The 26,551-nt window shown below is 57.5% G+C and overlaps 1 protein-coding gene and 1 long non-coding RNA gene across 8 annotated transcripts in view; one reads left to right on the top strand and one right to left on the bottom strand.

Moving 5' to 3' along the window:
* Positions 1-290: 290 nt before the first annotated feature.
* Positions 291-26,551, bottom strand: part of ABR (ABR activator of RhoGEF and GTPase) — a 179,159-nt gene continuing 152,898 nt past the window's right edge. For 4 of the 6 annotated variants that reach the window (XM_070560867.1, XM_070560869.1, XM_070560868.1 and 1 more), the window contains 7 exons: positions 9,467-9,526; positions 9,077-9,186; positions 8,261-8,400; positions 7,043-7,177; positions 5,990-6,095; positions 3,651-3,798; positions 291-3,005 (listed from right to left, as the gene is read on the bottom strand). In XM_070560867.1, coding sequence (XP_070416968.1) covers positions 2,916-3,005; positions 3,651-3,798; positions 5,990-6,095; positions 7,043-7,177; positions 8,261-8,400; positions 9,077-9,186; positions 9,467-9,526 — 789 coding nt within the window. In that variant the 3' untranslated portion in view covers positions 291-2,915. Of the gene's footprint in view, positions 3,006-3,650; positions 3,799-5,989; positions 6,096-7,042; positions 7,178-8,260; positions 8,401-9,076; positions 9,187-9,466; positions 9,527-22,523; positions 23,168-23,671; positions 23,796-26,551 lie in introns of those variants that run through there. The other 2 variants (XM_070560870.1, XM_008533292.2) reach the window with 2 other exon arrangements.
* Positions 12,767-20,078, top strand: LOC139073947 (uncharacterized). Of its 2 annotated transcripts, none has more exons than XR_011523157.1 (3): positions 12,767-13,100; positions 13,784-13,920; positions 16,488-20,078. It is a non-coding gene; the product is annotated as an uncharacterized lncRNA (long non-coding RNA). The 2 variants fall into 2 exon arrangements; XR_011523156.1 differs by lacking the exon at positions 12,767-13,100 and adding an exon at positions 13,316-13,528.

Genomic DNA, 26,551 nt, shown 5'->3' with positions numbered 1-26,551 from the left:
TACCATCTCCCTGAGGCATATCGACGGCCAGGTCCCTGCAGGGGCATTTGTATGTCATGAAAGGAGCTGCCTGGCAGCTGAGCAGAAAGCCTCTGAAGAGCTGGGAAGGGCTTGGGCTCACCTCCCCCCAAACTCCGCCACAGTCCCCGCGGGCTGAAGGGAAGCTCAGGGAGAGTTAACTAGGTAAATAGATTCCTGGAAACACATCTGGATGCAGCTGGAAGAGTGAAATATTTAGATTGGTGGTCTTCCCTGGACTGCTAAGAACATAAGTGTCCACACCACAGGGCTGAGTTGTGTGCAAATGTTGGGGCTTTGCATTTTTTTATTAACATTTTCCTGTCACGTGGTTTACATCAATATAATAATCTACATAAGTTGAAACAGAACATAGACAAAAAAAATATATCCTTACCAACTTATTAAAGTCAAATATTAATGAAGGGTCCCATCCTACCTGTATCAGCAAAACCCAGCAGCCCACAGCCATTGCCCAGCAAGGACAGGCTCGCTGGGATTCCCGTGGCCTGTCTGCAGGGCTGTTGGCATGGCTCGCCCTGCTGGGCACCGTGGCTGGGAGTTCTGGGCTGCACAGTCCCTGTCTCTCAGGAGAACTCACGGGCTCTTTCGTTCGCGCAGTCCAGGTCTGGTACCCGCCCCTCCCCACTCGGGGTGGGATTTATAAATATTCTGAGCCTTTTGCATTTCTCAGCCCTTCCAGCCTTCCTCCCGTTCTCCTGCTGCCAGAGCAAGCTCGGGGGCTGCGGGAGCTACCTGCTATTGAGAAGCAAACATCCCTTGTTGGGGGCGGTGGGAGGCACCCAGTTTTGGCTGTAACTAGCTCTTAGCGGGACCTCCAGTTCATTCCCGTCAATGGCTTTGGAAGCAAGAGCCCTTCATGCCGCACACCATCTCCCGAGTGCCAGGCAGCGACTCCGGATGGTCAGGTGCTGGGTTCCCTGGACTCAAGCGGTGGTCTTTCTCCACCTCTCGTCCCAGGGAGCAGGGCTTGCTAAGCTGCTAACAGGCAGCTAGGTGGTGTTTCCCTCCTCTTAGGCATTTCCTTCCTCCAACGTGCACAGAGCGTGTACCGTTCTGCCCAGGATTGGGCAACAGGTGTAAACAAGATCAGAAAGGGCCCTGACTCACTGAGCAGGTGCTGCAGCTTTAGGGCCAGCAAACCCTTTAAAACTCAGCCCTGAGCACAAGCCACAGGAGCCATTCTCCCCAATCCCGAGGGCCTAGAGTCTCCTCTGTCACATGGGAGCGCCAGGTAGCTGTGTACCACAGCTCAAGCCCGTCAGCCAGGGAGGGTCTGCCCTCCCAGGCTGCTGCAAGCTGGCAGCCACTGCCCAGATGGGAAGAAGTGATGCTCTGGGGACTCATCTCGCTCCTTTCCATTGAGCAGTGCGTCTCAAAGTAGGAAAAGAACCAGCAGTCCAACCCGCTGGAACCTCCTACTCTGGAGCAGAGTGTCAGTAATGAGGGTCCCCAGAAAAACCCAGTCCCAAGAGAGGCAGATGCTCATGACTCCTCATCCTTCCCCAACTTCTGGAGTTTCCCAGAGTTCACCCAAAAGGCTGCATCTAGAAGCCAGGGGCGAGGAGGCAGCACCACGACAGCTGGCTACTGCTTGACTGTGCCTGCCTTTTCCAGGCCCCAGAGCACACGTGGTCTTGGGAGCTGCCCTGTGGCAGTGCTCGGCTGTGGAGAAGGTAAAATCTAAGGCAAAGGTACCGTGAGGTACGTGAGGCACCAGGAAGGGCTTGTCTCCTGGTTGGAGCCTGCCTGTTTCTGGACGCCGGCTTCACCCATGTCAGTTGCCCTCCTGGAAGCCTGGCTCCACTGGACAAGCCACTACGACTCCTGCTGCCGAGAGCTGCTCCCCCGACTCAGGACACCCTGTGCTACGTGGCACTCCTCCGAATGTTCAACCTTGTTTCCCTGGTGGCCTGACTCTCCCGCCTGCCTCTGACTCTTTTCTGCCCCTCTGGCTGTCTTGACAGCAGGTCATCTGTGAGTCTCCCCTCAAAGAAACTAGAACACCAGGGGAAAGGGAACTGAAAAGCAGTAGAAGAAACAGTCAGAGATGCCTCACTGGTAGGCAGGAGACAGAACAAGATAAACCCCAGAAATGGAGATTCTCAGATGGAAAATTCCAGAAATCCGCTCTCCAGCTCTGTGCTAAGCTGAGGATTAGTGTGAGTCTGTCTCCACGTCCAACATTTGCACAGGCAGCAAGGCAAAGCAGGTGTGCTTCCACAGATGAGGGCGAAGAGAGCGCTGGGGAGCCAGCAGCAAGCAGCAGCATCTGACGGGCCACCACCGCCACTGCCACCCAGGGCCTCCTCAGAACTTTCAAGGTGATGGAGCGAAAACTGAGGCTGCACATGCATGTGGGCAGGCTGGGAGGGAAGGGAGGGTGGAGGGAAACTGAGGGGAGGCTGCCGGGAGACTGCAATCTGGGAGCAGGGCCAGGAGAGGATAAGCTGGCAGCAGTTACAGGGCGCAAAATGAAAGCCCTTGGACTGGACTCGGGAGGAAAGAAAGTGTTGGAGGAAATGAAAGAACAAAGCAGGCTGTCCATGTGCCCACACCCGGTCGGTCACTACCTTTTCTGCATGACAAACAGACATAAAACAATTCCGGAACAGCACAGAGCATTAGACACAACTAGAGGTACAGAGGGCAGGAGCCCGGGGTGTGGCGGTGAGGCTGGGGCTGGGTCAGCTGGCTTTGTACAAGGTGGCACAAAAGATGCACATATTCCAGTTTTTGGAAATCTGCGTCCCTTGGAGTCCGGAGTGGTGGGTTTGGGAGTTTTAAATTGTAGTCTTTCAAGTCTGTGTTGGGTCCCCTGGCTGGAGAGGCTGGCTGGGGCCGCCCCCCCACAGCACAGCTGCTCCCACCTCCGGCTACACATCCGTGGAGAAGTACAGTGTGTTCCGCTTCAGTTCTGCGAAGGAAATGGGGGGGTGCTGCAGGTAGTAGAGGAGGACCTGGACCTGTGGGGAGACAGGGGAGACTGAGGCTGGGGTCCTTGTCCTCGTGGCCCTCCTCTGATCCGTTGAGAAGTTGCTCCCCAACCCCCACCTGGCGCTCCCCGCCAGGCTGGCTCTAGCAGCTTCCCCTTCTTTGGAAGCCCAGCTGTGCCTGCTCACTTGCAGCAAGAGGGGGCGCTGCAGGGCAGAGGGCGGGGAGCCTGGAGCCACTTCCCCAACCTCCGTCACTAGCTTCCGACCTGCTCTGCTCCGCGGGCTGGTTTTGGCTTGACAGCCCTGCCTCAGACTGGCCCCTGCCCTGGGTCTCGTAGGGATCCCAGGAAGCTTCCTGACCCCAGAAGCAATCCTAGAGCTGCCACACATGAGGACAAGGCCTCCAGATGTTTCCTGTGCCCCTGGGCTTGCTTTCTGAGACCAAGGCCCTCCTGAGATTGCGCCAGCGGCTGGGACAGACAGTCTGTTCCTTTTTGTTTTGGTCTGGGAGGGGCAGGACTGTGCAGAGCCCTGCCTCCCTGGTGACGTCCTAGAGACTATCAACCTGGCTGCTCAGGAGGGAGGGCCGTGGGACTCGGAACTGTTCTCTCTCCAGCCCTAAGGGGGCTTGTCTCCCCGCTCTGCCGGCATAGGCCTGGGCAGTGCTGGTGGTACCTGTGCCATGACATCATGGGACCAGATGTCTGCTGCCGACGTGAGGTGTGCTTTGCTCTCCACTTCTGAGGGTCTCAGTAACGTGGGGCCAAACACGGTCGCCAGATTGTGAAGGGACATTTTGTTGATGGGCTCCTTCTCAGCAACCCTGCAAGGGAGGGATGGGGAGAAAAAGAAGTCACTTCTCAGGAGCCGCTCGGCGCTTTGGACCCTTGGCCTTAGTTATAAGAACCCCTGGAAGGATTCCTGGAAGGTGGTTACTAGCCTCCCTCCCCTAATAGTGGAGACCTCTTGGTAGGGAGGGGACTAAGCCAAGGGACCATGTCCCCAGGTCTGTCCCAGGACATTCCTATAACAGATTCCCAGCTCCTGGGCCACCTCCTGAACTGACGGTAAACTGCCAGAGCCAGCTGCCTTGCCTTAGAAATAGTATTACTGGCCCGAGAACTTTCCCTGTAATAATTCATACTCATCACAATCCTTTGAGGCAGGTATTATTATCACCTCCACCGTACAGATGAAGAAACCAAAGTACAGAGAGGTTAAGTGACTTGCCTCAGGTTACACAGGAGGTTACACAGCTAGCGAGTGGTAGGGCTGGGCTCTGAACCCATGGTCTGCCTGCAGAGCGCATGCTCTTCACCACTCTGCGCTCCCCCACCATCGGTCAAGTTGTGGTGAGTAGCCGGGAGGAAGGGTCACAGTGGGTGAGGCGGGGGCCGAAGGTAGGAGCTGGAGTCCTGGCACAGTTGCTAAGCAGACCTGAGGCTCTGCCCACTGTGCTGTGGCAGGAACAACCCTAATCCCAGATGGAGCCCAGGGGCTGTTCTCCCACACCTTTCCAGAAGGGTCTGCCTCATGGGACCCCAGAATTGCCTCCCTTTGGATGTTCCTCTGCTTTTCTTGCATAAAAGGCCAGGTGCTCTGTAGATACTTCCCCTGAGTGACAGCACGAGCTGCCATCTCTGGCTGGTGTCAAGGCAGGCCCAGTACCACCCAACTACATCAGAGAGGCCCTGAGCCTCCCCCAGTCCTAGGAAATGTTTCAGGGCTGAGACCCACCACCCGAGCAGCACCTCTCACCCTCCTCCCAGCTACTCTCCCATCATTCCCACCCTCTAGGCAGGAGCCGTGGATGTGCCTGCTGACTGCTTTGGAAACGGGCAGACAAACACTGCCATGCCAGGAGGCAGCTGTGTGGCTGGCCCAGCCCCTCACCAACCCCATGGCCCCGGCCAAGGGCCCAGATGTGGGAACAGACTGTGCCCGGTTCCCAGGGTGGAAAACCTAATGAATTTTCCCTTCCCACTCCTCTGTGTGTCCTCCCCACAGTGCTCGCCAAACTATTTGGGAATTGGTTGGGGCTTTGGTCCTGGCCAAACCAGAGGGAAAATGTCTCATAATGGGAAAAACAAGACAGCGGCTCCAGGCGTTCCCAGGTCTCTGCTGGCCCTCCCGAGCCAGCCTGGCTGAGCTGCAGCCGGGAGCCCAGTTCTGAGGGCTGGAGCGGAGCGCAGGGAGGACCTGGCCTGCAATGCGCCCCCTCTCCGGGGGCTCCCTGGTCCTGGGTGGCAAGTGGATTTAAAAGACAGCCAGGGACTCTCCTTCCTTACTCACACCGGGGACCAGTCCTGGGCTCAAGAGTGAGTGACCAGGACCCTTCAGGGCCAGCTCAGTTCTGAACGTGGCTGCAGGCGTCCACATTAGCAGTTCTCAGATTGACCTGACTGTAGGAGGGGCAGGGGAGAAGGTGGGAAGGGCCTTAGTGTAGGATTTGGGAGATGTGGATTCTAAGGACAGAGCTGCTGCTAACCCCAAGCAAGTCCCTGCTGGGCTGGAGACTCAGTTTCCCCGTCTGTTAGATGAGGTGTGAGTCAAGACCAGCAGGTTTCAAACTTTTTTGACTGTGACCCACAAAACAAACACTTCGCATTGTAACCCAGTACACATGGCTGTATGTAACTGAACAGAACAATACACATGCCTACTGCTTGCCATGCGCCCTGATGCTGCCTGTTCTATTCCATTTAAAAAGTGCAAAAGTGACTGAATGACCCACTGACTGTAAAATCCATCTATAGTCCTTGGCTCTAGGCCTACCTTTCTAAGCATTCTCTGGCCAATATTTGAGGTTGCTATTAGGACCCAAATATTATTCAAAACAGATGGATTTGAGTGCAAGAATTTGAAAAGCAAACTCTCACCCTGCTACAGGTGGCCAGCAGAGGCCAGCACCCACAAGGAATTGCCAAGGAGGTACCTCCCACGGCAGATGTGTCCTCCCCAGCGGGGGCCTGCCCTGGGCTCCCTGGCCCCCTGGACGGGCCCCTGCCTGTTACCTTTTCAAGTGTTCCAGCAGGAAGAGGAAGGTGATGAGGTTGGGGTCAGGCAGGGAGCGGAGCAGGTGCATCATGCAGTTTTCCTTGGCAGCAGGGTCTGACAGGGCTGTGGGGAGAGACGGGCTAGGGCGGGGCTCGGCTCCCGGGCAGGGAGGCCCTAGCCAGCGCCCCCGTGGTCAGGAGGCTGCGGGACCCTGAGGGAGAGTCCAGGCTGCCAGGGGTCAGGAGAGCAGACCCTGCAGGGAAGGGCCTGGTATCTTCCCGAGGGCGGGCTATTAACAGCTGGTTCCTAGAGGAGGCCCACCTGTGACCTGTAACTCCGCCAGGAGGCAGGCTGGTGGGGAGCAGTTACCTCTCCTCCCCTCCCCGCATGGGCCCTTGTGCCATTCCCCATTCCCGGTCTGTAAGGCTAGGTTTAAAACAACAACAACGTTGATGTGAATGTTTTCTCTCAACCGCCTCTGAGGCTGGAGCACGGCGGTGGGCAGCCTTCCATGGGGCTCCTCATTTCGGTGGTGGCTGAAGCTCTGATCTGCCCCAGGAGAAGAGACAGGAGGGATGCGCCCAGGCCTGGATTTGGCCCGTGGGTGGAGGCTGGAGCCCTGTTGGCCAAGGCCTGCAGTGTCCTCCCCACCCGTGGATATGTGAGACGAGAGTTTCCTGGAAGGCTCAGCACCAGCCATCTCAAGTACATCCCAGCTCTACCCAGGCTTCTCCTTGGCTCTGGGGCACCAGTCCCTGACCACCCACCTCAAGTGAGATTTCCCTGGACACTTGGGTTTCTAAGCAAGGAGGTCAGTGTCCAAGGAGGAAGCACAGGGAGCAGCCCACTGGGACATGTAGGGGGAGAGGCAGGTGAGAGGGGGTCCAGCCTCTGGATCAGGCCCCAGCAGGCCACACCTCGTCCTCCAGGCCACTCAGCCACGCAGCCCCGGTCAACGAGCAAGGGCAGATCAACGAGCAAGGGGAGCCACAGATCTCTTCTCTTGCTCTTTAGTTTGCTGGTCAGGGAGGTCTGGCTCAGCCCAGCCCTCAGGTCCCCTGGAGCCTCACCGATGCCCTCCATGAAGGCTGGGTAAAGTCTGTCTGTGAGGAGGGGCTCGGGCAGCTCCCGGAAGTAGAGCTTGAGGGTGCCAGCAATGGCGTTGATGTCCATGTCACTCAGCATAAGCAGGATGTCCTTGTTATCTGCAGAGGAGGTGCGAGGTCAGGGGCCATGCCAGCCCGAGCCATCTCTCTCTCTCATGCGGCCCTCAGCTGGGTTGGTGGCCTTGTTGCATCCCTTATCCATCCTGAGACAGCCCACCCATGGTCGCCCCCACCCACCCCATCTCCAGTCTGGTGCCCCAGAAAAGCAGGCTGCAGATAGTGCCCGCAGGTGGTCCATGATACAGCTCCATGGGGGGAGGAGTGGGGGGCACAGTTCATTGTCCAGAGTTCTGGAGCCACATTCACACCACATGTCATACACCCTCCTTCCAGCTGAATCTCCCCACTGCTAACCCCCTCTCTGGGAGGCACTGCACATTTTTCACACCTAAAATCATGTTCCGACAAAGCCTCGGCTTCCAGATTGCACAGGGGAGCCATGTGCCAGCCCCTAGCCGAGGCTCCCTGACCCTGTTGGCCCCTCTCAGCTCCCAGGGAATCAGCGCTGCCCAGCCAGTTCAGGCTCCTGACTACTGGACATGCTGCTGCTGTTGCAGAGTGAACAGCGAGACGGGGGAGGGGAGAACCAGAGAGGTCAGGCCCACCGCCAAGGAGCTTAGAGTCAAAGCTGGAGGCAGCAGTACCCTCCCAAAGGGGCCCTGGAGACAGCAGAGGGGAGCCCGAGCCGCCAGCCCAGGCTCCAAGCTTTTAGTTTCCTTGCAGCGCACCAGGCACCCGGGAGCTAGCAAGAAAGCCAGGAACAGAGACTCTGGACTCAGAAAGATCTGAGTTTAAAGAGGCTTGAAACCTATAAGCTGGGGTAATCCAGGGCAAGTGACTTGGCCTTTCTGAGCCTGTTTCCTCATCTGTAGCAATGGATGAGAGACTGGAGGGCAGGGGGATTACATGAGAAAATGCAGGATGAGCACTTGCCACAGGGACTCAAACGGTCTACCCCACGCCATGTTGGACTGCGGGTCACAGACTGAGGCTCCTCCGCCATCAGTTAGCTGGGGCCTCTCCGTGGAGAAGGCATCCTGGTAACACTGGCTCCTACCAGCCCTGTGAGTCTGCTGGAGCACCCTCTCCCCGCCAGCCCCGGGCTGGGCCACCCAGACTCACTGGCATCGAAGACGGCCTTCAGTGCCTGGATGTCCGTGGCCACCCCTGATATCCGGTAGATGCCGACCTCCTCGATGCCCCTCTTCTCCACCTCTTCCACACACTGCCGGACGATGTAGGGCACCTTGGAGCGCTCCCGCCTGCGGAGGAGGGGACGTGAGGATGGGAGGCCGCCCAGTGATAGCCAGACAGCCCTCTCCCTGTGTACCCTGGCCTTGCAGAGCTCCAGCCTCTGGGATCAGGAGGGTGGCAAGGAAAGGGCTGAGAAAGAGGCCATGCGACTCCCCTACTCCCCCAGTCCACCCAGGGCCTGCCTGCTGAGGGACCAAAGGCAGGAGAAAGTCTGTGGAGATAAGCCCAAAGACTCCGAGGAAAGAAAGTTCCCTTAGAACAGGGGTCTCAGGTTCAAATGCTTATGGGGTATGCGGGACCCAGCAGGTAACCTACACGAGGGAGGTGGGTCAGGCCCTGGAGACAAAGGGAGTGGAGGGGATGGCAATGGCAGAAGGACACGTGCCACCCCTTGGATTCTAGCCTGCAACTCCCAAAATGGGGGTCTAGAGTTGTTGAGTCTTCCCATTTGTTATGAGAAGCTGACGATCTGGGATTTTCACATGCGATCGCCTGACATTTAAATGCTGGCTCATTTATCTCTACAGCATCGTGTGAGCCAGAGAACACAGCTCTGTGGGCCACTTCTGGTCTCCCAACTGGCTGTCTGTGACTACTGAGCTGGAAGGCAACTGATTAGGGGCCAGGCCCTGGCAGGGACCCGGGCGCGGACACCAGCACTAGGACACCGGGGGCAGCACCCACTTAGTCACCACGCTGATCTTCACACCAAAGACGCCGGTCTGCTTTTTGGATGGGGTCCTCTTCAGGCTCATGTCTCGGCTGGTGAATTTCATGGAGAATTCCACTTTGATCTGGTTGGGAGTGAGGCAGGCATAAGTCCCTCTGGGCATGAGAACTCGAGGAGTGCCCCCAAAGGATAGGGGTCCCCTTCCCCAGGACTACAAACAAGGGCCACCTCTAGCACCAAGGGCTCCCTGAAACACCTGCAGAATGGGAGAGGGGAGGGTGCAGGCAGAGAAGAGCGGAGAGGGGCTGGGCTGAGGGGAGGTAGGGGCAGGACAGCAGCCTGAGGAAACCAGCAGAGGGCGGGCTGCCCACCCACTGCGCAGACATCTATCTCTCCAGGCTCACCCCATTCATCTCAATCACATCCGTGTGCCAGTTCTTGGTTTCTACAGTTTGTGGATCCAACTGCAAAGAAAGAAAGAAAGAGAGAGAACACAAATGAGAAAGCACTGACGGTTCAGAGACCAAATCAGAGCACGGTTAGCAATGCTCACAAGCTGCTAAGTGGTCAGGAAGGCAGAATTGGCACCTGATGCTTACCTTGAAATGATCCTTCAGCGTGGCTCCAGCCCCAGCTAGTGAGGAGTCCCCCCACCCCCACTCCCACTGTGAAGGAGGTAGGGCATACTGTTAGGCATTTTTGCCCAGCACATCTCATTCACTCCTGACCACCACCCTGTGCGATGAGTATTATCACCCCATTTCACAGATGCAGATGCTGAGGTTCACAAATAGTAAGTGACCAGCTCAACCAGTGATGAACAGGAGTTGTCAGGAGGGGATGCAGCTGCGCACGTAGAGGTCTGAGTCCAGTCTGGGAGTCAGGCTGCCCAGATCCAACTCCAGGCTCTGCTGCTTCCAGCTGTGACCCTGGGAAGGTGTAACCTCTCTAAGCCCCACTTGTTTCATCTGCTCATCACAGCAAGCAACAGAACCTGCCTGGCTGGATTGCTGTGAAAACTCGATGAGATGACCTAGTGGAAGCGGTTGGCCCCCAAGGAGGCAGACTCTAGGTAGGGGAGGCCCCCGGATTGGGCAGGAGCCCCAGAGAGGAGGGGAGGACAGGGGAGGCTCAGAGACACCACTCACGTGGGATGGCGTGGGCCTCCGTTTCCCTAATTCAGTCGCCTCCAAACTGTTTTCCCTTGTGCACCCACAGAATAATTTTGAAAACCCAGGCGCTCCCTGGCACATTTTTCAGTCAACATCTGAATGTTTCCAAAGCAAGTTGAAATAGTTGCAAAGAATATAATTTCCAGAATAATGTAAACATTTACATCTTAAAAATAAAACCGTTACATCATTCTTTTAAATGTAGTCAGTGGAATCCAAAAACCATAGCGATCTGATACCGGCCGTCAGCCACTGGAAATCCAGGAGCGAGCCCTTCTCCCCTTGTGGAAGCCCTGCTTTGCTGCTTCTCCTTGAATTTATCTTTCTATTCTATTTCTCCCAAAGAATTTTGTCCTAGTTTATATTTTCATATTTTAAAGTCTTTCATTCATCACCCTATTACATTTCGCCTCAACAAAAATATCTGTGTAGATGGAAATGAAAATTTTCCTGAGACCACAGGCTCCAATACTCAGACCCTATTCTGGATTAGTTCTTACAAAGATTAGCAGTACACAATTAAAAAACCCAACACATTACAAATTTTAATAAATTTTCAGCAGCAAGGGACCGTTTTGGTGGAATTGCCTGTCTTAATGAGATGGGAAGAGCATGTTTTTCTCCTGTAGTCCATGTATGTATACGGATAGGAATTTTTGCTGGGGTGAAATGGGGTTCAGTGTCAATTCTGCTCAAATTTTTTTTGGTTTTGTTTTCAAAGACCTAAAGGATGAAACATCCTGTTCACATAAATAAGTAGATGAGGCTGAAAATAGTTTTATTATAGCAATGTTATGCAATTCTTTAATCTCTTTCCTCGTTATTTGCCTTAAACTGTGTATATGCCTATTACTAAAATTTAAGCGATCTTTCAGCCAAGGATTTCCCTCAGATTGCAGAAAGCAAAGAACTGGAAACACCTGACTCGTGAAAGGATTTGCCACTGGCCGTTAGAGTCTTTCACCTTCTCAACACCTACACCCACATTTCAAGCGGCCCCTCTGTCAGCCACCCAGGAGGCCTCGGTGCCGGGCAAGCCCCGCAGGGAGCCCTGGGCAGCTCTGCAGAGGAAGGGAGGTGACGGCGAAAGGCCCTTCTCAGGCAGACAGCACCTATGGTAGAGTCGGAGATCTGCAAATAGGATCCCCTAACTCTCCCTGCCCAGGGACCCCGCAGACAGTCTGCACCCCCAGGGGCACGGGCACCACCATTTGAACGCTGCTGCTCTAACAGGCTCCTCATTGCAGAGGAAGACTAGATCTGGGTCAGCCAGGGTGGGCTTGGCCCTGGGGCTTCCTACAGCTCCATGTAAGTCCTTCCCACACCTTCTATCACCCACGTACCAGCTGGGGACAGGTAGCACCCAAGCCTCTGATGGGGTCTGGAGTCTGCATCTGGGCCACTTTGGCCCAGGCTCAGCCCTCAGTGGTCGGGTCCCTGCCGGAGGAGGGGTGGAATGGAGGGCAGGAGAGAGGGAGAGCAGTGTGGAAAGAGCCAAGCGGCCCCCTCCCCGGCCCAGTACCACCCCAAACACACGAAGGACACGTGCGGGACTCATCAGCCCGGCTGCCGCCCAGGCTGTCTACTCCAGAAAGCTGGAGGCCAAGTGTCCCAGTGGGTCAGAAGGAAGCCCCTGAAACCTCCCTCCCCTCTAAACTTCCTTTTGTCCCAAACCCTTGGCGGCCTGTAGCACAGGCTGCCCCTTATAGTTCCTCCATCTCATCCAGAACGCTGGTCTTGGACACCTGGGTCTGTCCCCAGCCCCATCCTCCAGCAGTGGCCACCTGGAGCAGGGAGATCTCAACTGCTCTGTGTCGACTGAGGGAGATGCTACCCTGGGAACACACATTCTGGAGTGACCACCCCTTTTCACACGCAGGTCTCTTTAGACATCAGCATAAGCCTCCGGCCAACTCCATGGTCGAGGCACCTGGTTGGAGTCACCTATCGCCTCTCCTCTGTCCCAGACTCCCATGAGCTGGCAGCTAGCATGGGCTGAGCCAGTGGTCCCTCTCTGGGTCCCAGAGTCGCATCTGGACACAGCCTGAGTGGAGAAAGTGCAGGGAGTAGAGACAAACCAATCTGGATCCAAATGTTCGCTCTTCCACTCAGCTGTGTGAATTCGGGCAAGTCGCGTCACCTCCTTGAACCTGTTTCCTCGTGGGGGTGTCCATACCTACCTCAGAGGGTTGTGATGGGAAATAATAATAGCAACTGATGGATTTTGAGCATTTCCTTTAAGTTTGGCACCATGACAAACCCTTTACAGACAGCATCTCAATTCAGCATCATCAGGAGCCTGTGAGGTTTAAGCCTTTCCAGCTGCTCTGAGGACACTGAGACTCAGCGAGAATGAGACTTGCTCATGCCACATACCTGCGAAGGGAGAGCAAGGGGGACAAAATCAAGTCCCCCTCATTCACCTGCTCTGTTAATCTGCACGAGAACATGTAAGCACCTTGCCTGGCATCTGACCCCCCAGCCACAAGGCAGCTGCTATCACCATTATTTATCTAGAAAGAGACATCAGGCCTCCCGGCGCGTGGTCTGGCTTCCCGGGCAGACCTGGGTGCTGGCAGGCCGCCCCGTACAACTGCCATCCCTCCTCCCCGTCGCTTCTGTTCTAGCCGCCAAGTAACAACACTGTGTTTTTCTGGGAGCGTCTGAGACAGGAAAAGCAACTCCCGATGCTAAGGCCCAGTTCTAGCCCCACTTCTTCCAGAAAGCCATCCTGGATAACGCCAGGCCTCAGGAATCTTCAGTCGCCCTCTGCTTTCCTGCGGCACTAGGACCCCGTCCCTCCGCAGCCTGCTGGCACCATTCACAGTTGTTTCACACGCCCCAGCCTGTCCGAGGCCAGGTCTGGGTAAGGTGGCACTTTTGTGTTTTACTGTGAATCTTTACCACTGCCGAATTCCAGATCCCCTCCACAGGTGTGGCCCTAGTACCCACGCACGGAAGCCTGCCTGGCCCCTCGGTGCCCCAACAACAAAGCTCTTTCTCCCAAGAGGCCAGCAGCCTCCAGAAACCAAGTCTATTTCAGGATATCATTTAAATACAGAGAAGGGAGGGTGCGGAGAGGAGAGGGACATGGCACATTTTCCAGAGAAATGATGCTGCCTGAATTGCTGTGGCTATTTATAACCCCTGGGAAATGTGGACTCTGCTATTTCCTGATTAGATTAGTGCTGGGGATGGAGGAGCCAGCCCCCGGGGCGTCAGTGGACAGGAACACCTGATGGCTCACCCTCCAGTCCCAGCAGAGAGGCGCTATCCACTGGCCCTGGGGAGCAGGTACCTGGGGGATGTCAGACCACCTGAGGGAGGGAGATAAATGGGCCTGCAAAGGCCAGGTTGGGGGAGACCCCCAGAGGGCACCTCCTTTACCCCACAGGTAACACACACAAATGGGGCTCCCCCAAGGCAGGGTACAGGCAGGAGACAGAAACAGGTCATAGAATATCCTGGAGAAGGTTATGAACGAGTGGGCCATACACAGGCACTGAGGGCAGGCCGCCTATCTCTGTCCTTTTTTCCCTTTGCATTCAGACTCAGTCAGATCATGGCTGCACAGTCAGACCTCTCCCAAGAAGAAACAGCTGACCTTTGGGACTGATGCCCACGAGAGAACCACCATGTCCCTTGCAACAGAACGCTGGACCCCTGGTAGGAATCCTGCACCCCAGGTAAGGAGCCTGGGGGTTCTCAGGGAGAATCTGGTGGGTGGGTGGGGAGGCCGCCTCACCTTCTCAGCCTCAGCAACCTCAGGTTTAGGACGGGAAACACCCCAGCGGCCTCACAGGGGGCTGAGAGGATCTGAGGATCCGAGGGCAGGGGAGCGTGCTCTGTGCACGTCCGGGCATCCTCCAGATGGTGGGTACCGCCTCAGTTCAGGAACAGCCTCAGCGGTCCCCTGAGAGGTCCATGCCCTTCCTCCTTGCCACCTGGGGTGGGTGACCCTGGCACTTCTCCTTCCCTCTGGCTCGGTGGCTTTTCATGGCCACCTCCAAGTGCTTGGGATTTTGGAGGCAACAGCAAGTTTGGGGTCCCCATTTGTGCTCCTGCTGCTAGGCCACAGAGCCCATGTGCAGACCCAGGTCCTTCTGACTATGGGCCCGTCTTCCTAGTACACCACACTCCCTCAACCATGCGGCTTGCCCAGAAGTCTAGTGATTTCTGCCACCACACCCTCCCACAGGCCCTCGCATGGGCTCCTTTAATCCGCAATGAGGAGCCTGCTGTGGCCCCGACTATGGCAGTAGGGATAAGCAGTCAGAACAGAAGCTGTGGAGTGGGGCACAGGCACAGAGCAGCTGTCCACGTGTTACTGTGGGATGTAACGCATGGGCTCACTGGGTGATGGGGACCCAGGAAGACAGTACGCATCAGGGGCCCCAAGGGCTCCCAGGCCTCCACTACCCTCCCCACAGCCCCTCGGCACTGAACCCCTTCCCTTGGAGCCTCATCCTATCATTTCCACAGCACAGGGATCCTGAGGCCCCGAGGAGCCCACGCCCCAGGCTGGACCCGACCTCCCATGCCCTCGGGCCTGGCTCTGCCCTTCTTTCCTCCAGCGTGGCTCCAGACTTGGCTTTCAGAGCCCAGAGCCTGGCATCCCAGGCCTGTCCTGGGTGGTGGGGTGGACTTTCTCGAAGCTCAGGGTTGTTTTTAGGGCTAATCAAAACTAAGCACTTCTTAACAGCAAGGGCAGTGAATGCAGTGTACTGAAGTTGTCACCCTGAGGGAGAATGGGGCACTGAACAGAAGGCGGAGGGGTCTGGCCGTGTTTCTGGGGACACCTGCCAGAGGCCAAGCGCTGGGCTGAGGAGGCCAGGCCCCGAGCCAGTGTCTCTTCTGACAGCGGGGACACTTCCTGTGGCTCCCAGGCCAGTGGCCACGGTGGCGGCCCCGGGCTGCCTTTCCTCTGCCCTCTCCCAAGTGCATCCACATGCTCTGGGCTGGGTCCCCTGGGACACCAAAGCCAGCCTGTCATTGGGACAGACCACAGGCGTGAGAGGCACGGTAGAACTGGCAACTGGGGGACAGGGAGCTGCCAAGAGCTTGCCTCTCCTCCCTCTCAGGGAGGGTCTGGAGGATTCCGTCAACGTGGCCGCTCTGAGAGGAACGCAGGGAAAGGCAGGGCCGAGTGGGAGGGGATGCCAGGGCCCATAGCCTGGCTTCCAGCTCAGCAGCTGGGTCAGGGGAGACCGGGGTCAGGGTCACTAAACCCACCCCACCTTCCCAAAGGCCGGGGCCCCCACCGTAAGGCCAAGCAAGGTCTGCCCGTCCAGCTTTCACCCTGCGGGGCCAGGCCCCCTTTCCCAGGCCAGCCACACGGCAGGCTGTGCTGACTCTGCATGCCAGGCATGGGGGTGAGGCCACTTCACCCGGCCTGCCGCCCCCCTCCCCTCCCCAGAACTCTGAAGTTCCCCGGGCCCACATATGGAAAGGGTTTAGTGGCTCTGAATGCGGCTTTTATTGAAGCCAGGTTAGCCTCGTGGCACCCACCGAGACCTGCCTTCCCCAGCACTCCGAATTCCAGCTGCCCTGTGCCTGCCACACTTTTAGCCCTTGAGTCAGCACAGCTGCAGACAGAACTCAAACCTGGGCAGCTCTAGGAGCCCCCAAGGCTGGGCACATCTCTCCCAGAGCCCCAGGGCCCCATCCTGCTCAGAAATGGCCCACCCACCACCCCCTTCCCTGCCCCACAGCCTGGACACTTCACCCCAGAGCCAGGCCTCAAACTAATAGCCAGAAAGTGGCCTCGCCCCAGCACAGGGCCATGTTGGGGGCACCAGGGTAGCAAGGACAGGGATACTCTTGGGAAAAGGAATTGGTCCAGGCCAAAGCTACACAGAGGCAGCCCCCAGCAGCCCTGTCCCCAAAGGGAAGGGGCCACCTTAGAGGTCAAGGTCGAAGGTGAGAGGCTACCTGAGGTCCTGACTGGGAAGTTTCATGCAAGCTGCCACGGCAAGGCCAAGGGCCTTCAGGACTGGTGGCCTCCCTCTGGACTCCAAGTGGTTTGGTGAGAACTATGAAAGTCTTTCTCTGAAGCTGACTTCATCCCGCCCAGGCCATGAATGCCACCTGGGCAGAGAGCCTGTTAGTGAGAACGAGAGGCGCTGACTATTGTGCCGCCTGTGCCCGCTGTGAGGGGCCTCTCGGTGGGCTCTTCCCTGGGCCCCACATGCCACGAGTCTCACAGTCACTAGACAGCATCGCAAGTAACCAATGTGTCCATTTCTATGCACAGCACACTAGGCTGGGTACCACATGTAACAAGGCTCCTGGCTGAGACCCCCACCTCCAGCAGCACCCCATCCAGGGCACGCAGCCCTGACCAACGGACTCCATGACCGCTTGGAACCCTGGATGACTCCAAGTCTAACTGGACGACTGGGCAACAGCCACACACCCCCGGGGGCCCTGGGCCGCCTCCTTGGCAAGGTGCCATCATGGCTGAGCGCTTGCTCGGGGCCGGGCTGGCTCCTGCACAAAAGCCACTCAAGTGACCTCACCTGTGTCCTCTCTGTGCCTCAGTTTCCTCATGTGTGAAATGGAGTGGATAATAACAGCACCTGGGAGGTTATCACCTAAGTCACATCAAAGGGCTAGGAATGGTGCCTGGTCCTCGCACGTGCTCAAGTGTGTCAGCATCACCAAAACTGTGCTTAAGCTCCCTGGGGGCTCCCGCTGCACTTGGATGAAAAGCGAACTCCTTGTCGTGGCCTGCAAGGCCCTACACAGCCTGGCCACCGCCCACTCACTCCCTCCACGTGGCCTCTGTCTGCCTCTGAACGCACCACAGCCGCCCTGGCTGCAGGGTCTTCACCTGGCCATTTCCTCTGTCTGGAACACTGTCCCCGGATCTTTCAAGAATCCTTCTTGTCACTTAAATCTTAGTTCAAAATGATCTCTTCAAGCAAGCCCTCTCCCCTCCGCCTTACTCTCTACTCCATTACCCAATTTTATTTTCTTCACAGCACTCATCCGGCCTGACATGATCTTCTTCATTGCCTGACCACTCCTAGAGACGGAAAGCTCATGAGAGCGAGGCCTCTCTGCCTGGGCCACCTCTGGAGTGCCCAGCACATGAAGGTGCCTATCAACATTCGGGGACCAGATGAATGAATTGGCACGTGGGGGATGGAGAGAGCAATGCTTCTGCCAGGGCTCCTTCAGGACAGGGGTCAAGGCGGCCCACATTCCTGCTCGCCTCTCTTCTCTTGCGTTCAGTGAATGGCTGGCCTCGGCCCAGGGGCAGCCCTGTGACCTCTCCCACCCAGACTTTCCCAGTGTGTTGAGAGTTTAAGGCTTAGGAATAGGAATCTTGAGACACGGCCCAAATCATCATATGAACTGGATCTAGGAGATCATCCTGTTCAGCTCCTTCATTATACTGATGCCAGAGAGGCGAACAGATTTGCCCAAGGTCACACAGCAAGTTAAGACAGTAGAGTCAGGATTAGGAAAACGAGGCCTCTTGACCCCTACCAGCCTGGTGTCCTCCCTTCTCTGGCATCCTGTGCCACACGAACCTGAGGGCTGGGGGTGCTCAAGGAGGAAGCCAGAGCATGGAGGAGGCATTCAGGCATCTGATGGGAAGGGGAGCTGTGGCTGTCACTGCTCTGGCTATGCCCACTTGAGGACCAACCCTGGCTGGGGTCACTGTCCAGGAGAAAGATGGTTCTAGCGTCTGGCTCGTAGTCAGTTGCACTCTTTTTCAGCCAAAGCAGAACCAGAGAAATCACTGTGAGGTTCCAGGGCGCTCCAGGTTCCCTGCAGAGGAATCCCAAGGGCAGCTCCCAGGGTCACTTCCCACCTCTAAGGCCCACGCTGGGGACCACGGACAATGGGCCTCAGTCTAAGCCTCACTGGGACCCAGGACTGACTCTGGCTTTCTCTCGGGGATTGGGCAGGCAGGTTCCAGGCACAGGGATGTATGTTCCTCTAGGGTGCCAGGGAGCTGTCAGAACACAAACACCCTTCCTGCCCCCAGCACGATTTGATAGGGAAACGGAAGCCAAAAAGCACCTGCTGACCAGCTCCCGGCAATGCAGGCAGCTGGCGAGGCCACACAGCAGAGGGCTGGGCCTTTCCAGACTGTGCTCCCTGACCAACGCCTGGCAACTCCCCTAAACCAGCACCTGCAGGAGTTTTTGGGTTCTTTCCAAAATGTCTGCCCTCCTGGGGTCTCAGTGCTTCTGGATCTTTCTGTATTCTGGACACTCCTGGATTCTACTGGGCTCAGGCAGCTTAGGCCTTTTAGGAACCACCTTGGTTGGCAGGCTCAGCTCCTCCTGGTCCCGGGCCATCCAAAAGCTGGGGCACCAAGCCCAGCATGGCTGCCTGGCCAAGCCACCTGTGGACCATGGAGACGGAGAGGGCCAGGGCCCCTTCTAACCTCCTCAGGAGCCAAGAAACAGCACCTCGCCAAGCTCACTTAGAGCATGGGTTCCCACCTTGGGATCTGCAACCCTCTCTGACACGGCTCACAGTTTGTGCATGGGGGTGGCTGTGTCTGGTGGGGGCTCCACGACCTTCGAGATTCTCAGAGTCGAGGAATCAAACAGGCCTTCCAGGGGAGCTGGCTCAGCAGAGAAGCGGAAGCACTGGGGGTCAGGAGACCACCCCTGTGGCCCCAGTGAGGTCCTCACTCTAGAAGAATGCAGGTCATCTACTCCCTCTTCCAGCCCTCCAGTTGGCCTGGTCACAATCCTGGCCCACACAGAGGTCCAGGAGGAAATGGGCTGGCCACAGGCGTCTCCAGCCCCAGGGTGAGGCACCACTGCCCCTTTCCTACAGCTGAGGGATCACAGTGGGGGTGTGAGTGTCTGTGAATGGTGAAGACACCGATGCAGGTCCTTTCCCTCTAGCAAATAAGGTGGAGGGGGCAGGGCAGGGGAAGCGGGGGCAGGACCACGGGCAGCCAGGGCAGGATAGATGTCTGTTACATGAGGTTTCAAGATCTTTCTTGATGCCCAGAGCAAGATTATGAAATAAAGTAAATGAGCCCAAGACATGTCTATATCTTACACCCTAGCACCCTTGTACCCTTTGCGCCTGGAACAGCCAGTGAATGGCTGAGTGAGGCTTGGGGATATGCACGTGGTTTGCATACCTGGTGCTACCTGTTAGGAAGAACTGTCGAGTTAAATGACAGACTCTGGGAGGGACTAGTAGCTGTCCTGTGGTCACAATGAAGATGGCAAAGAAAGGGACCCTCCTGAGCCCCCAAATTCCCCAGACAAGTGGCCCAAAGGGGGCTCCCTATCCTGTCCTCCCTCAGGTAACGCCTCTGACCCTCCTTAGAAGTAGAGGGCAGCAAAGCCCATCACAGAGCAGGTGGACTCACTCCGGGGCTCAGAGGAAACACCTCGGTTCCCTTGTCAGCCTACAGCTTCTTGAGGGAAGCTCTTTGGAGGCAAGGTTTCTCAAACCCACGTGGCACCCCCTTGAAGCAGAGACAAGGCCATCAGGAACTGCCCTCGACTCTCCCCCACTCCCCTGGACCCTGCCAGTTCAGCAGGAGTCCCTGCCTTGGCCAGTATCTGGCCTGCTCTGGGTTGGGACATCTTTGCCTGGGTTGCAGTGCGACAGCAGGGGCCTAGGTTCCCCCCGAGACAAATGCTTCTGGCCTGGCCTCCCTGGGGCCCTCTGAGGCCCTCTATGGCTCCCACAAGTGACCCCCTTCAAACTTTTGGATGCTTCAGGGGGTGGGAGGTGGGATTTCTCTTTCAGCCCCTCTCCCTCCAAATTGCAACCTCAGGATCTAGAAGCAGGCAGGATGGGAGGAGGCCCTGAGCCTGGGCTCCTGGAGGGTGATTTGAAGCAAAAAAAAAAAGAGGAAAAGGAAAGTAGGAATGCGGAGTAAAACGCCGGGAGCACTGGCAGAGCCCACAAACCCAAATGCCACGTGTCTCCTCTTGCTGAATGCTTGCACAACAGACCAACTGCCACGGCAGAGGCCGCAATGAAGCTTCAGCCCCAGAACTCTCCTTGGGGACAAGAGCAACCCCAACCGTAGCCCCTGGGACCCAGAGGAGAGCCCTGCATGGTCCCGGCCTCCCCTCTTCCAGCAACTGCAGACTCTTGGGATCAGAGGCCCCACAGATTAACACTGGGACTTTTCCCGCTGAACAGATTCTTCAGTCCCAGCATGGGGTCCCCAGATGAGTCACATAACCCCCCCCCCCCCAGCATTTAATGAATCTTTAGTTAAATGGGAGCAGGTGGGCCACAGGTGTCTCGGGCATCCACAGCATCAAATCCTCAGGGCAAAGTTAATGAGTTAAGGAGGAGATCCCTCCTGCCAGGCTGGGCAGTGCCTGGCACCCTTCCCCCACCCCACCTAGGCTGCTGCCTGATCCCAGCCCCCTTGCCTGGCAGGGAGCCTGCTGCACTGAAAAAAATAGGTTAATGCAGCTGAAGAAAGAGGGGGAATGGGCAGTGGGCCTGGCCCCATGAGCCCACCTGCTCACCCACCAGCCTGGGCACAGCAAGGCAGGCACAGCAGGGTGAATGAACATCCCTCTGTCACTCACAGTCCAGACCCTTGTGTCTGTGACACCAACATACTTTGTCACACAGCAGAGGCTAGAGGACTGAATCACCTGCCACACACTAGTGCCAGAGCCACCCTGCAGTTGCACTGACGCCAATCAGCGCAGCAGCCCAGCGCCTGGCTGGCCCGCCACCCCTGCCCGGTGAGCACCATCAGACACAGTGCTATCAGATACCATCGGAGGCAAAGCTCTGAAGAGTTCCTGGAGTGGCGTCTTGATTTTTCCAGTCACAAATGTACAGAGAAAGAATGGAAAGTCTGAGGTTCTAGGGTCTAAAAATTGTCCCCTACCTGCCAGGCACCTCCCCAAAGGGGCAGGGAAATGGGAATAGCTGTGTTTGGCTGGCACTGGACCAGGACCTGCTGGTCAGTTTCTTGCCAACCTCGAGGTCTGGGACTGGGCTGGGCTGGTGTCTGCTGGCCTCAGCAGGGGCTGGGGGTCGGGGGGGAGGGATGACTCCATGCTGCTGGGCAGACAGCTGCCTCAGCACAGAGGGGCTCTGGGAGCAGCTGAGGCCAGCAGGGCTCTGCTAGCCAGGTCCCTGGAGAGGCTGAAGGTGACACAGGGACCAATGCAGGACAGCTCAAGTTGCTGCCCTGCCCAGCACTTTCCAGGACTGATGTCATCTCTGGGAGGTCAAGCATGCCCCACTGGCAGGGGATGAAACTAGACAAGGAGCCAACGGATCCAAGATCACTTCCTCTCAGCAGGTGCCAGGAGCCTCCATGCTGGCTGGCAATGAGGACTTGTGTAAAGGGTCCCCCTCTGAGCTACAGGAGGGCTTGCAAGTCCCCATCAGCCACTCAGACTGGCCAAAGCTTCCCTTATCACTGCCTCAAGGGATGGACACAGCCCTTGCTTGGGCGGTTAATCCGGTCTGCAGTCATCAAGCGCTTATTGTGTGCTAGAAGCTGGGTCTGGCTCTTCCTTGGACGCCCGATGCCAGAGCCCAAAGCCAGCCCCGAGGCAGCCTGCCCAGCTGCAGGACAGTCAACTTCTATCTCCAATTTTAATCCCACCCAGGTCTGGGGCTGCAGGCGGACGGGCAGTGTGCCCCGGCATAGCTTGGTCTAAGCTGCCTGCTGGGTCAGGAAACCCCTGGCACACTGATGGAGTTGCCTGGTGCCTAATTGGCACTGGGCCAGCAGCCATCTGGGTGGTCCCTGAAGAGGCAGCCCCTACAGCCCCCAGACTCAGCTACCTCCCCAGAGCCCTCCCCTCCCTCCCTGCTGGGGAACGAGGCCCACAGGCCTGCACAAGAAACCCCACATGGCTGACAGGGTTGAGGCGCCTCTGCCAGCGCCCGTCAGCAAAGCAGCAGCCAGCACTGTCCACTGGATGCAGTGGGGTCGGGCCTGAGCTGGGCACTGAGACCCAGGGGCCCCTCACCTAGTCTGTTCATATTCCTGCTGGTATAGACTCAGAAAAGAGGCAGATAGAGTCCTCTCCCACAGAAGACAACCCCCCTTTTCCCAAGACAGGGACAGATGCAGAGAAAGCAGCCAGGGACGGGGGTGGGGGCAGCAACCAGCATTAATCATCAAATTAAGGCCACTTAGGGCAGACCCACACACATACCCCACCTCTGTCCTAGGACTCCACAGTCACGCAGGAGCTGTAACGGAGCTCCAGAGGGACGGGGGCAGAGCGGCCCCAGCAGCCCCCAGCCCTCCCTCAGTCCCTCCAGTGCACCCCCTCCGGCATCCCTGGTCCCCCGCTAGCACCTTTTGGCGGAGCAGCTTGCTGCGCACCCGGCCCCAGAGCCGGGCGCCCGTGTTGGGGGGCCGCTTGCTCCCTGGCTCCTCCAGCCGATCCAGGCAGCAGCGCTCCAGGGGCTCGCACACCGCCTTCAGGCTGCAGTCGGGCTGAGGCAGGACGTCGGTCATGCCGGCGGCAGCGGCAGGGCCCGGCCCCGACGGTGACCCGGCCTGCGGGGCCAGCTCCAGGGACGCGCGGGCGGCGCTGGGCAGGAGCCGCGCGGAGAGGGAGCGCGCGGAGCGCTCAGCAGGCGGCCGGGCTGTTACTCGAGCTGGGCAGGGAAGCGCATGGTGCGAGGCTCCACTCTCTCCTCCCCTCCCCGGAGATGGCGTGGCTGGAGGGGCACACGCGGCCCGGGCCTTTCCTCTGCCTGCTGGTCCCGGCGGCTGGCGGGACAGGGACGCCGGGGTGCGTGCGCCACGGACTGCCCGAGGCCGCGCGGGGCGCCTCCCGCCTGCACCGAAGGAAGTGACTCAAAGGAGGCGCTGGAGGCTGCCCCCTCCAAAAACCCAACCTCCAGGGTTTAACTCTTGGCAGGCTGGGGCTCTCCTCACCGACCGTCGCCCCTCCCTCCAGCCCCTACTAAATAAAGTTTGACAAGCAGCTAAATGCGATCCAGTCCCTTTTCCTCTAGATCCCCGGTTAACCCTTTCACCACCTGGCTGCTCCCTGGGGCCTCGGCATCCGAGGGAGGCTTGGGGGAAGCCAGAGGGGGTCCACAGGGGCTAGGGCTCAGGGGCAGGAGCTGCGTTCTGGCCATCAACAGCAGCCCTCATCCCGGCCAAGGCGGGCACCCTCCCACTGCCCTGGAGTTCTACCTCCCCAGCCCCCAACCCCGCCCCAAGGCACCCCCTCTATGCCAGCTTGGTGATAGGGCCAGCCACTGACAAACTCTTGTGGGAATGTAAAGAGTGAAAAAGCTCCCTAGGGGGGGCAGCTTCCTGGGTTTCAGCAGCCTCAGAGGGTGTTGGCCACTATGGGCCATCTCCTGGGATATGAGCAAAAGCCAAGGATGATACTGGTCACACATTTCTAGCAAGAGGTGCTCCTCACGTGGCCACTTTTGACCATGGCCCCCAAAAGGCCTGTGGTGCCAGATGCAGAGGATGCCCACCTCTGGGCCAAGGGGCAGTCAGCCACTTTGTCTGTGCTGGGTGCCTTGGGAGACAGAAGTAAGACCTTGTTCTTCCCCCTCAAGTTGGTGAACGAACACTAACCAGAGTGAGAACGGAATCATTCTGCAAGATAACAACACGAGTTAGAGCATGGTGTTCAGAGATAAGGGAAAGGCCTGAACCTCAAGTTAGCATACACGATACTCAGCGGTGCCCAAGCTGTCACACCACTGCAGAGCCAGGCACGGGGTAGGAAGGAAACCAATATTTCCACATGCCAACCATGAGCTGGGTCCCACGCAAAAGGCTTTCAAATATCTGACTGCATTTAAGCCTCGCAACTTTTGCGATGTTGGTGGTATTGTCCTTGTTTGAGAGTTGTGAGGCCTGGGGCTCAGGGAGGTGACGTTCTTTCCTGAAGTCACGCAACTGAAGCTGGGGAGGGACAGGTCCCCTCCAAAGCCCCTGGTGCTCACGACTGCTGGGCCTCGCTGAAGTGGGGCTGGTTCTTTGGATTCAGGAAAAAGAGCTGGGTCAGGACCCTTCGTGGTTGACCCAAGGGCAGGGGGGTCAGGGCACAGAAGCAGCCCTTGGCATCTGGAGTGCTCCTGCTAGGTCTCAACCAGAATACAGGGCTTGGGGTTTAAGCTCAGAGCCCTTGGTGCCTTTTGAGAAAGGGGTGGCTTCAGCACAGATAGCTGGGACCTGGTCACGATAAGAGCTGCCCTTTACCGAGCATTTACTATTCAACAGGCACCATGCTAAACCTCCACGTGGATTAACTCACCTAATGCTCCCTCAAACTTATGAAGTAAGTACTAGCGTCCCCGTTTCCCACTTAGGAAACTAAGGACACAGAGAAGGCAAGCACCTTGCCCAGGGCCAGGCCGGGCAGTGAACAGAGGTCTCCGACGCCCTTACCGCTGTGACATCTGGTGGGGCAGGAGCTGGTCCTGCAACCCCCTCTGCCTGGCTGGTGGAGGCAGGGTCCTGGGGCTCTGCTGGGCTCTGGGTGTCCCTGCAGGGTGGCCAGGCCAGCCCCATCTCTTCCAGGACGCCACCCTCCACACCCTCTTGTGCAGAGTGCAGACAGGGCTGGGCAGCAAAGGCTGCACAGAGCCTCTTCATTCCTGAGCCAAAGTTACCCAAAGCCACTGCAGCCACACGGGGCTGAGCCACACAGCCTTCTCAGCACTCTCCAAGGGGAGAAGAGACCCACAGAGGCGGGGACACACCTCTGTCCCCTGCCCAGTGGAGGCCTGAGCCTCCCTCCCTGACCCATTGCTCACCTGCGTCTCCCAGGGCACCTGGGTGCCATCTCTGAAGAGTCCTCCTCCAGCCCCACCAGGAACCAGGCAGCTTCCCCACCCCGGCTGCCACAAAACCCATTTCCTCCAGGAAGGCTTGGCTCATTCCTCCAGTCTTCATTTCTTCATCCCATTCACTGAGGGCCTGGCTAGGTGCCTGACCCTGGGGGAGGGGCTGAAGAATCACAGAGGTAAATCAAAAGTCTCCACTTGACAAAGCTGACAGCCAAGAGAGGAGAGGAGCCATGGGCGTAAACGCCTCTTAAGAGGAAGCAGAAAGGCATTCACGAATCTGGCACATATCAACTGTGCACCTACCAGGCGTCATACCCAGATGGACAAAGCACGGTCTTTGCCCTCAACAAACCCAGTGTGATGCCATAAGAATAGTACAGATAGGGTGCCATGAAAGCTGAGAGAAAAGAGAGAAAATTTCTAGCCAGAGGAATCAGGGAAGGCTTCCTGGAGGAGGATGGGTTGGCACGGGCCTGAAGAGCTGTGGAAAAATGCCATCCACTCTGGCTTTACTCTGCATCCCTTCAGCTATGTGCAACTGCTGGTTGTGTAACCAGCTGGTAAGGTGCCATTAAAATTGCTGACCACGTTCAGCCGCTGCAGACACACGGTCAGCGCCTGGCACCACCGGCTGGTTAACTTCAAAACTGGCTCCTCGCTGGCTTTCTAAGGTTCTCTTCCCTCTATCTGGGTCACATTCCACAGGGTGCAGTTTGGGGGAATGTCGTGCAAGATGTGCCCCCCTCGCTGGCTGTGTGGGAGAAGGGGGGCAGTTTAGATCCTGTTCCCACAGCCCTACACTTGTCTGTCTTAGGAACCCCAGGCTCAACACTTGTCTGGGTAAAGCAAGCTCCGATTGGATGAAAGATGGCCAACTGGTCTCCATGGCGACAGAAGCGCCTTAGCAGATGGGTAGCCGAGTTGGGCGGCTCCTCCCTGGAGATGCTCATCTTTCTCTCCTCCACCGTGGGCTGGGGGCTCTCCCTGGGGACAGCACAGACTTGCCTCCTCTTCCCCAAGCCTGACTCACTCCTTCCTGGAATCAGCGGTCTAGGAGCAGGCTGCAGCGCGGTTTGTGCAGGACACATGTTCCCAGCAAGTTCCTCAAAAGCAGGAGTCTGAATTCTGGTCCCTCCAGCCCACCATGGACCCTTCCTCATCTTTGCTGGATGGGCAAGGCTCAGGCTGTCCTGGCCACCCAGGAAGTGACTGCACCCCCTCCTCCCTCTGTCCATCCTTTCCAGCCAGCCACACCTGGCAGAACCCGCCTCTGAGGACGTGCGAGCCCCCCTGTCTGGATAAACAGAGCCTGGGCGGTGAGGCCCACACAAACAGATGTCGCCGCCTTCAGAATTAAAAACATTCCTAGCAGACTGTCCCGTCCGCCCTCATCCCCTCTCCAGGCTCTTTGCCAGAGGAACGAGAGGGGCCATCCCCAGAGAGATGCAGGGCAGGACCCTGGGTTATACCTGGGGAGGGGTATACACCTGGGGTGGCCGGGACCAGCCACCCAGCACGGCTGTGACTAAGGCAAAATCAGGTTAAAGTGATCGGCAG

The sequence above is a fragment of the Equus przewalskii genome, chromosome 10 (assembly GCF_037783145.1).
Source record: "Equus przewalskii isolate Varuska chromosome 10, EquPr2, whole genome shotgun sequence".
NCBI classification, from domain to species: domain Eukaryota; kingdom Metazoa; phylum Chordata; class Mammalia; order Perissodactyla; family Equidae; genus Equus; species Equus przewalskii.
The sequence above is the reverse complement of the archived record's forward strand: the minus strand, read 5'-3'. Positions and strand labels throughout refer to the sequence as shown.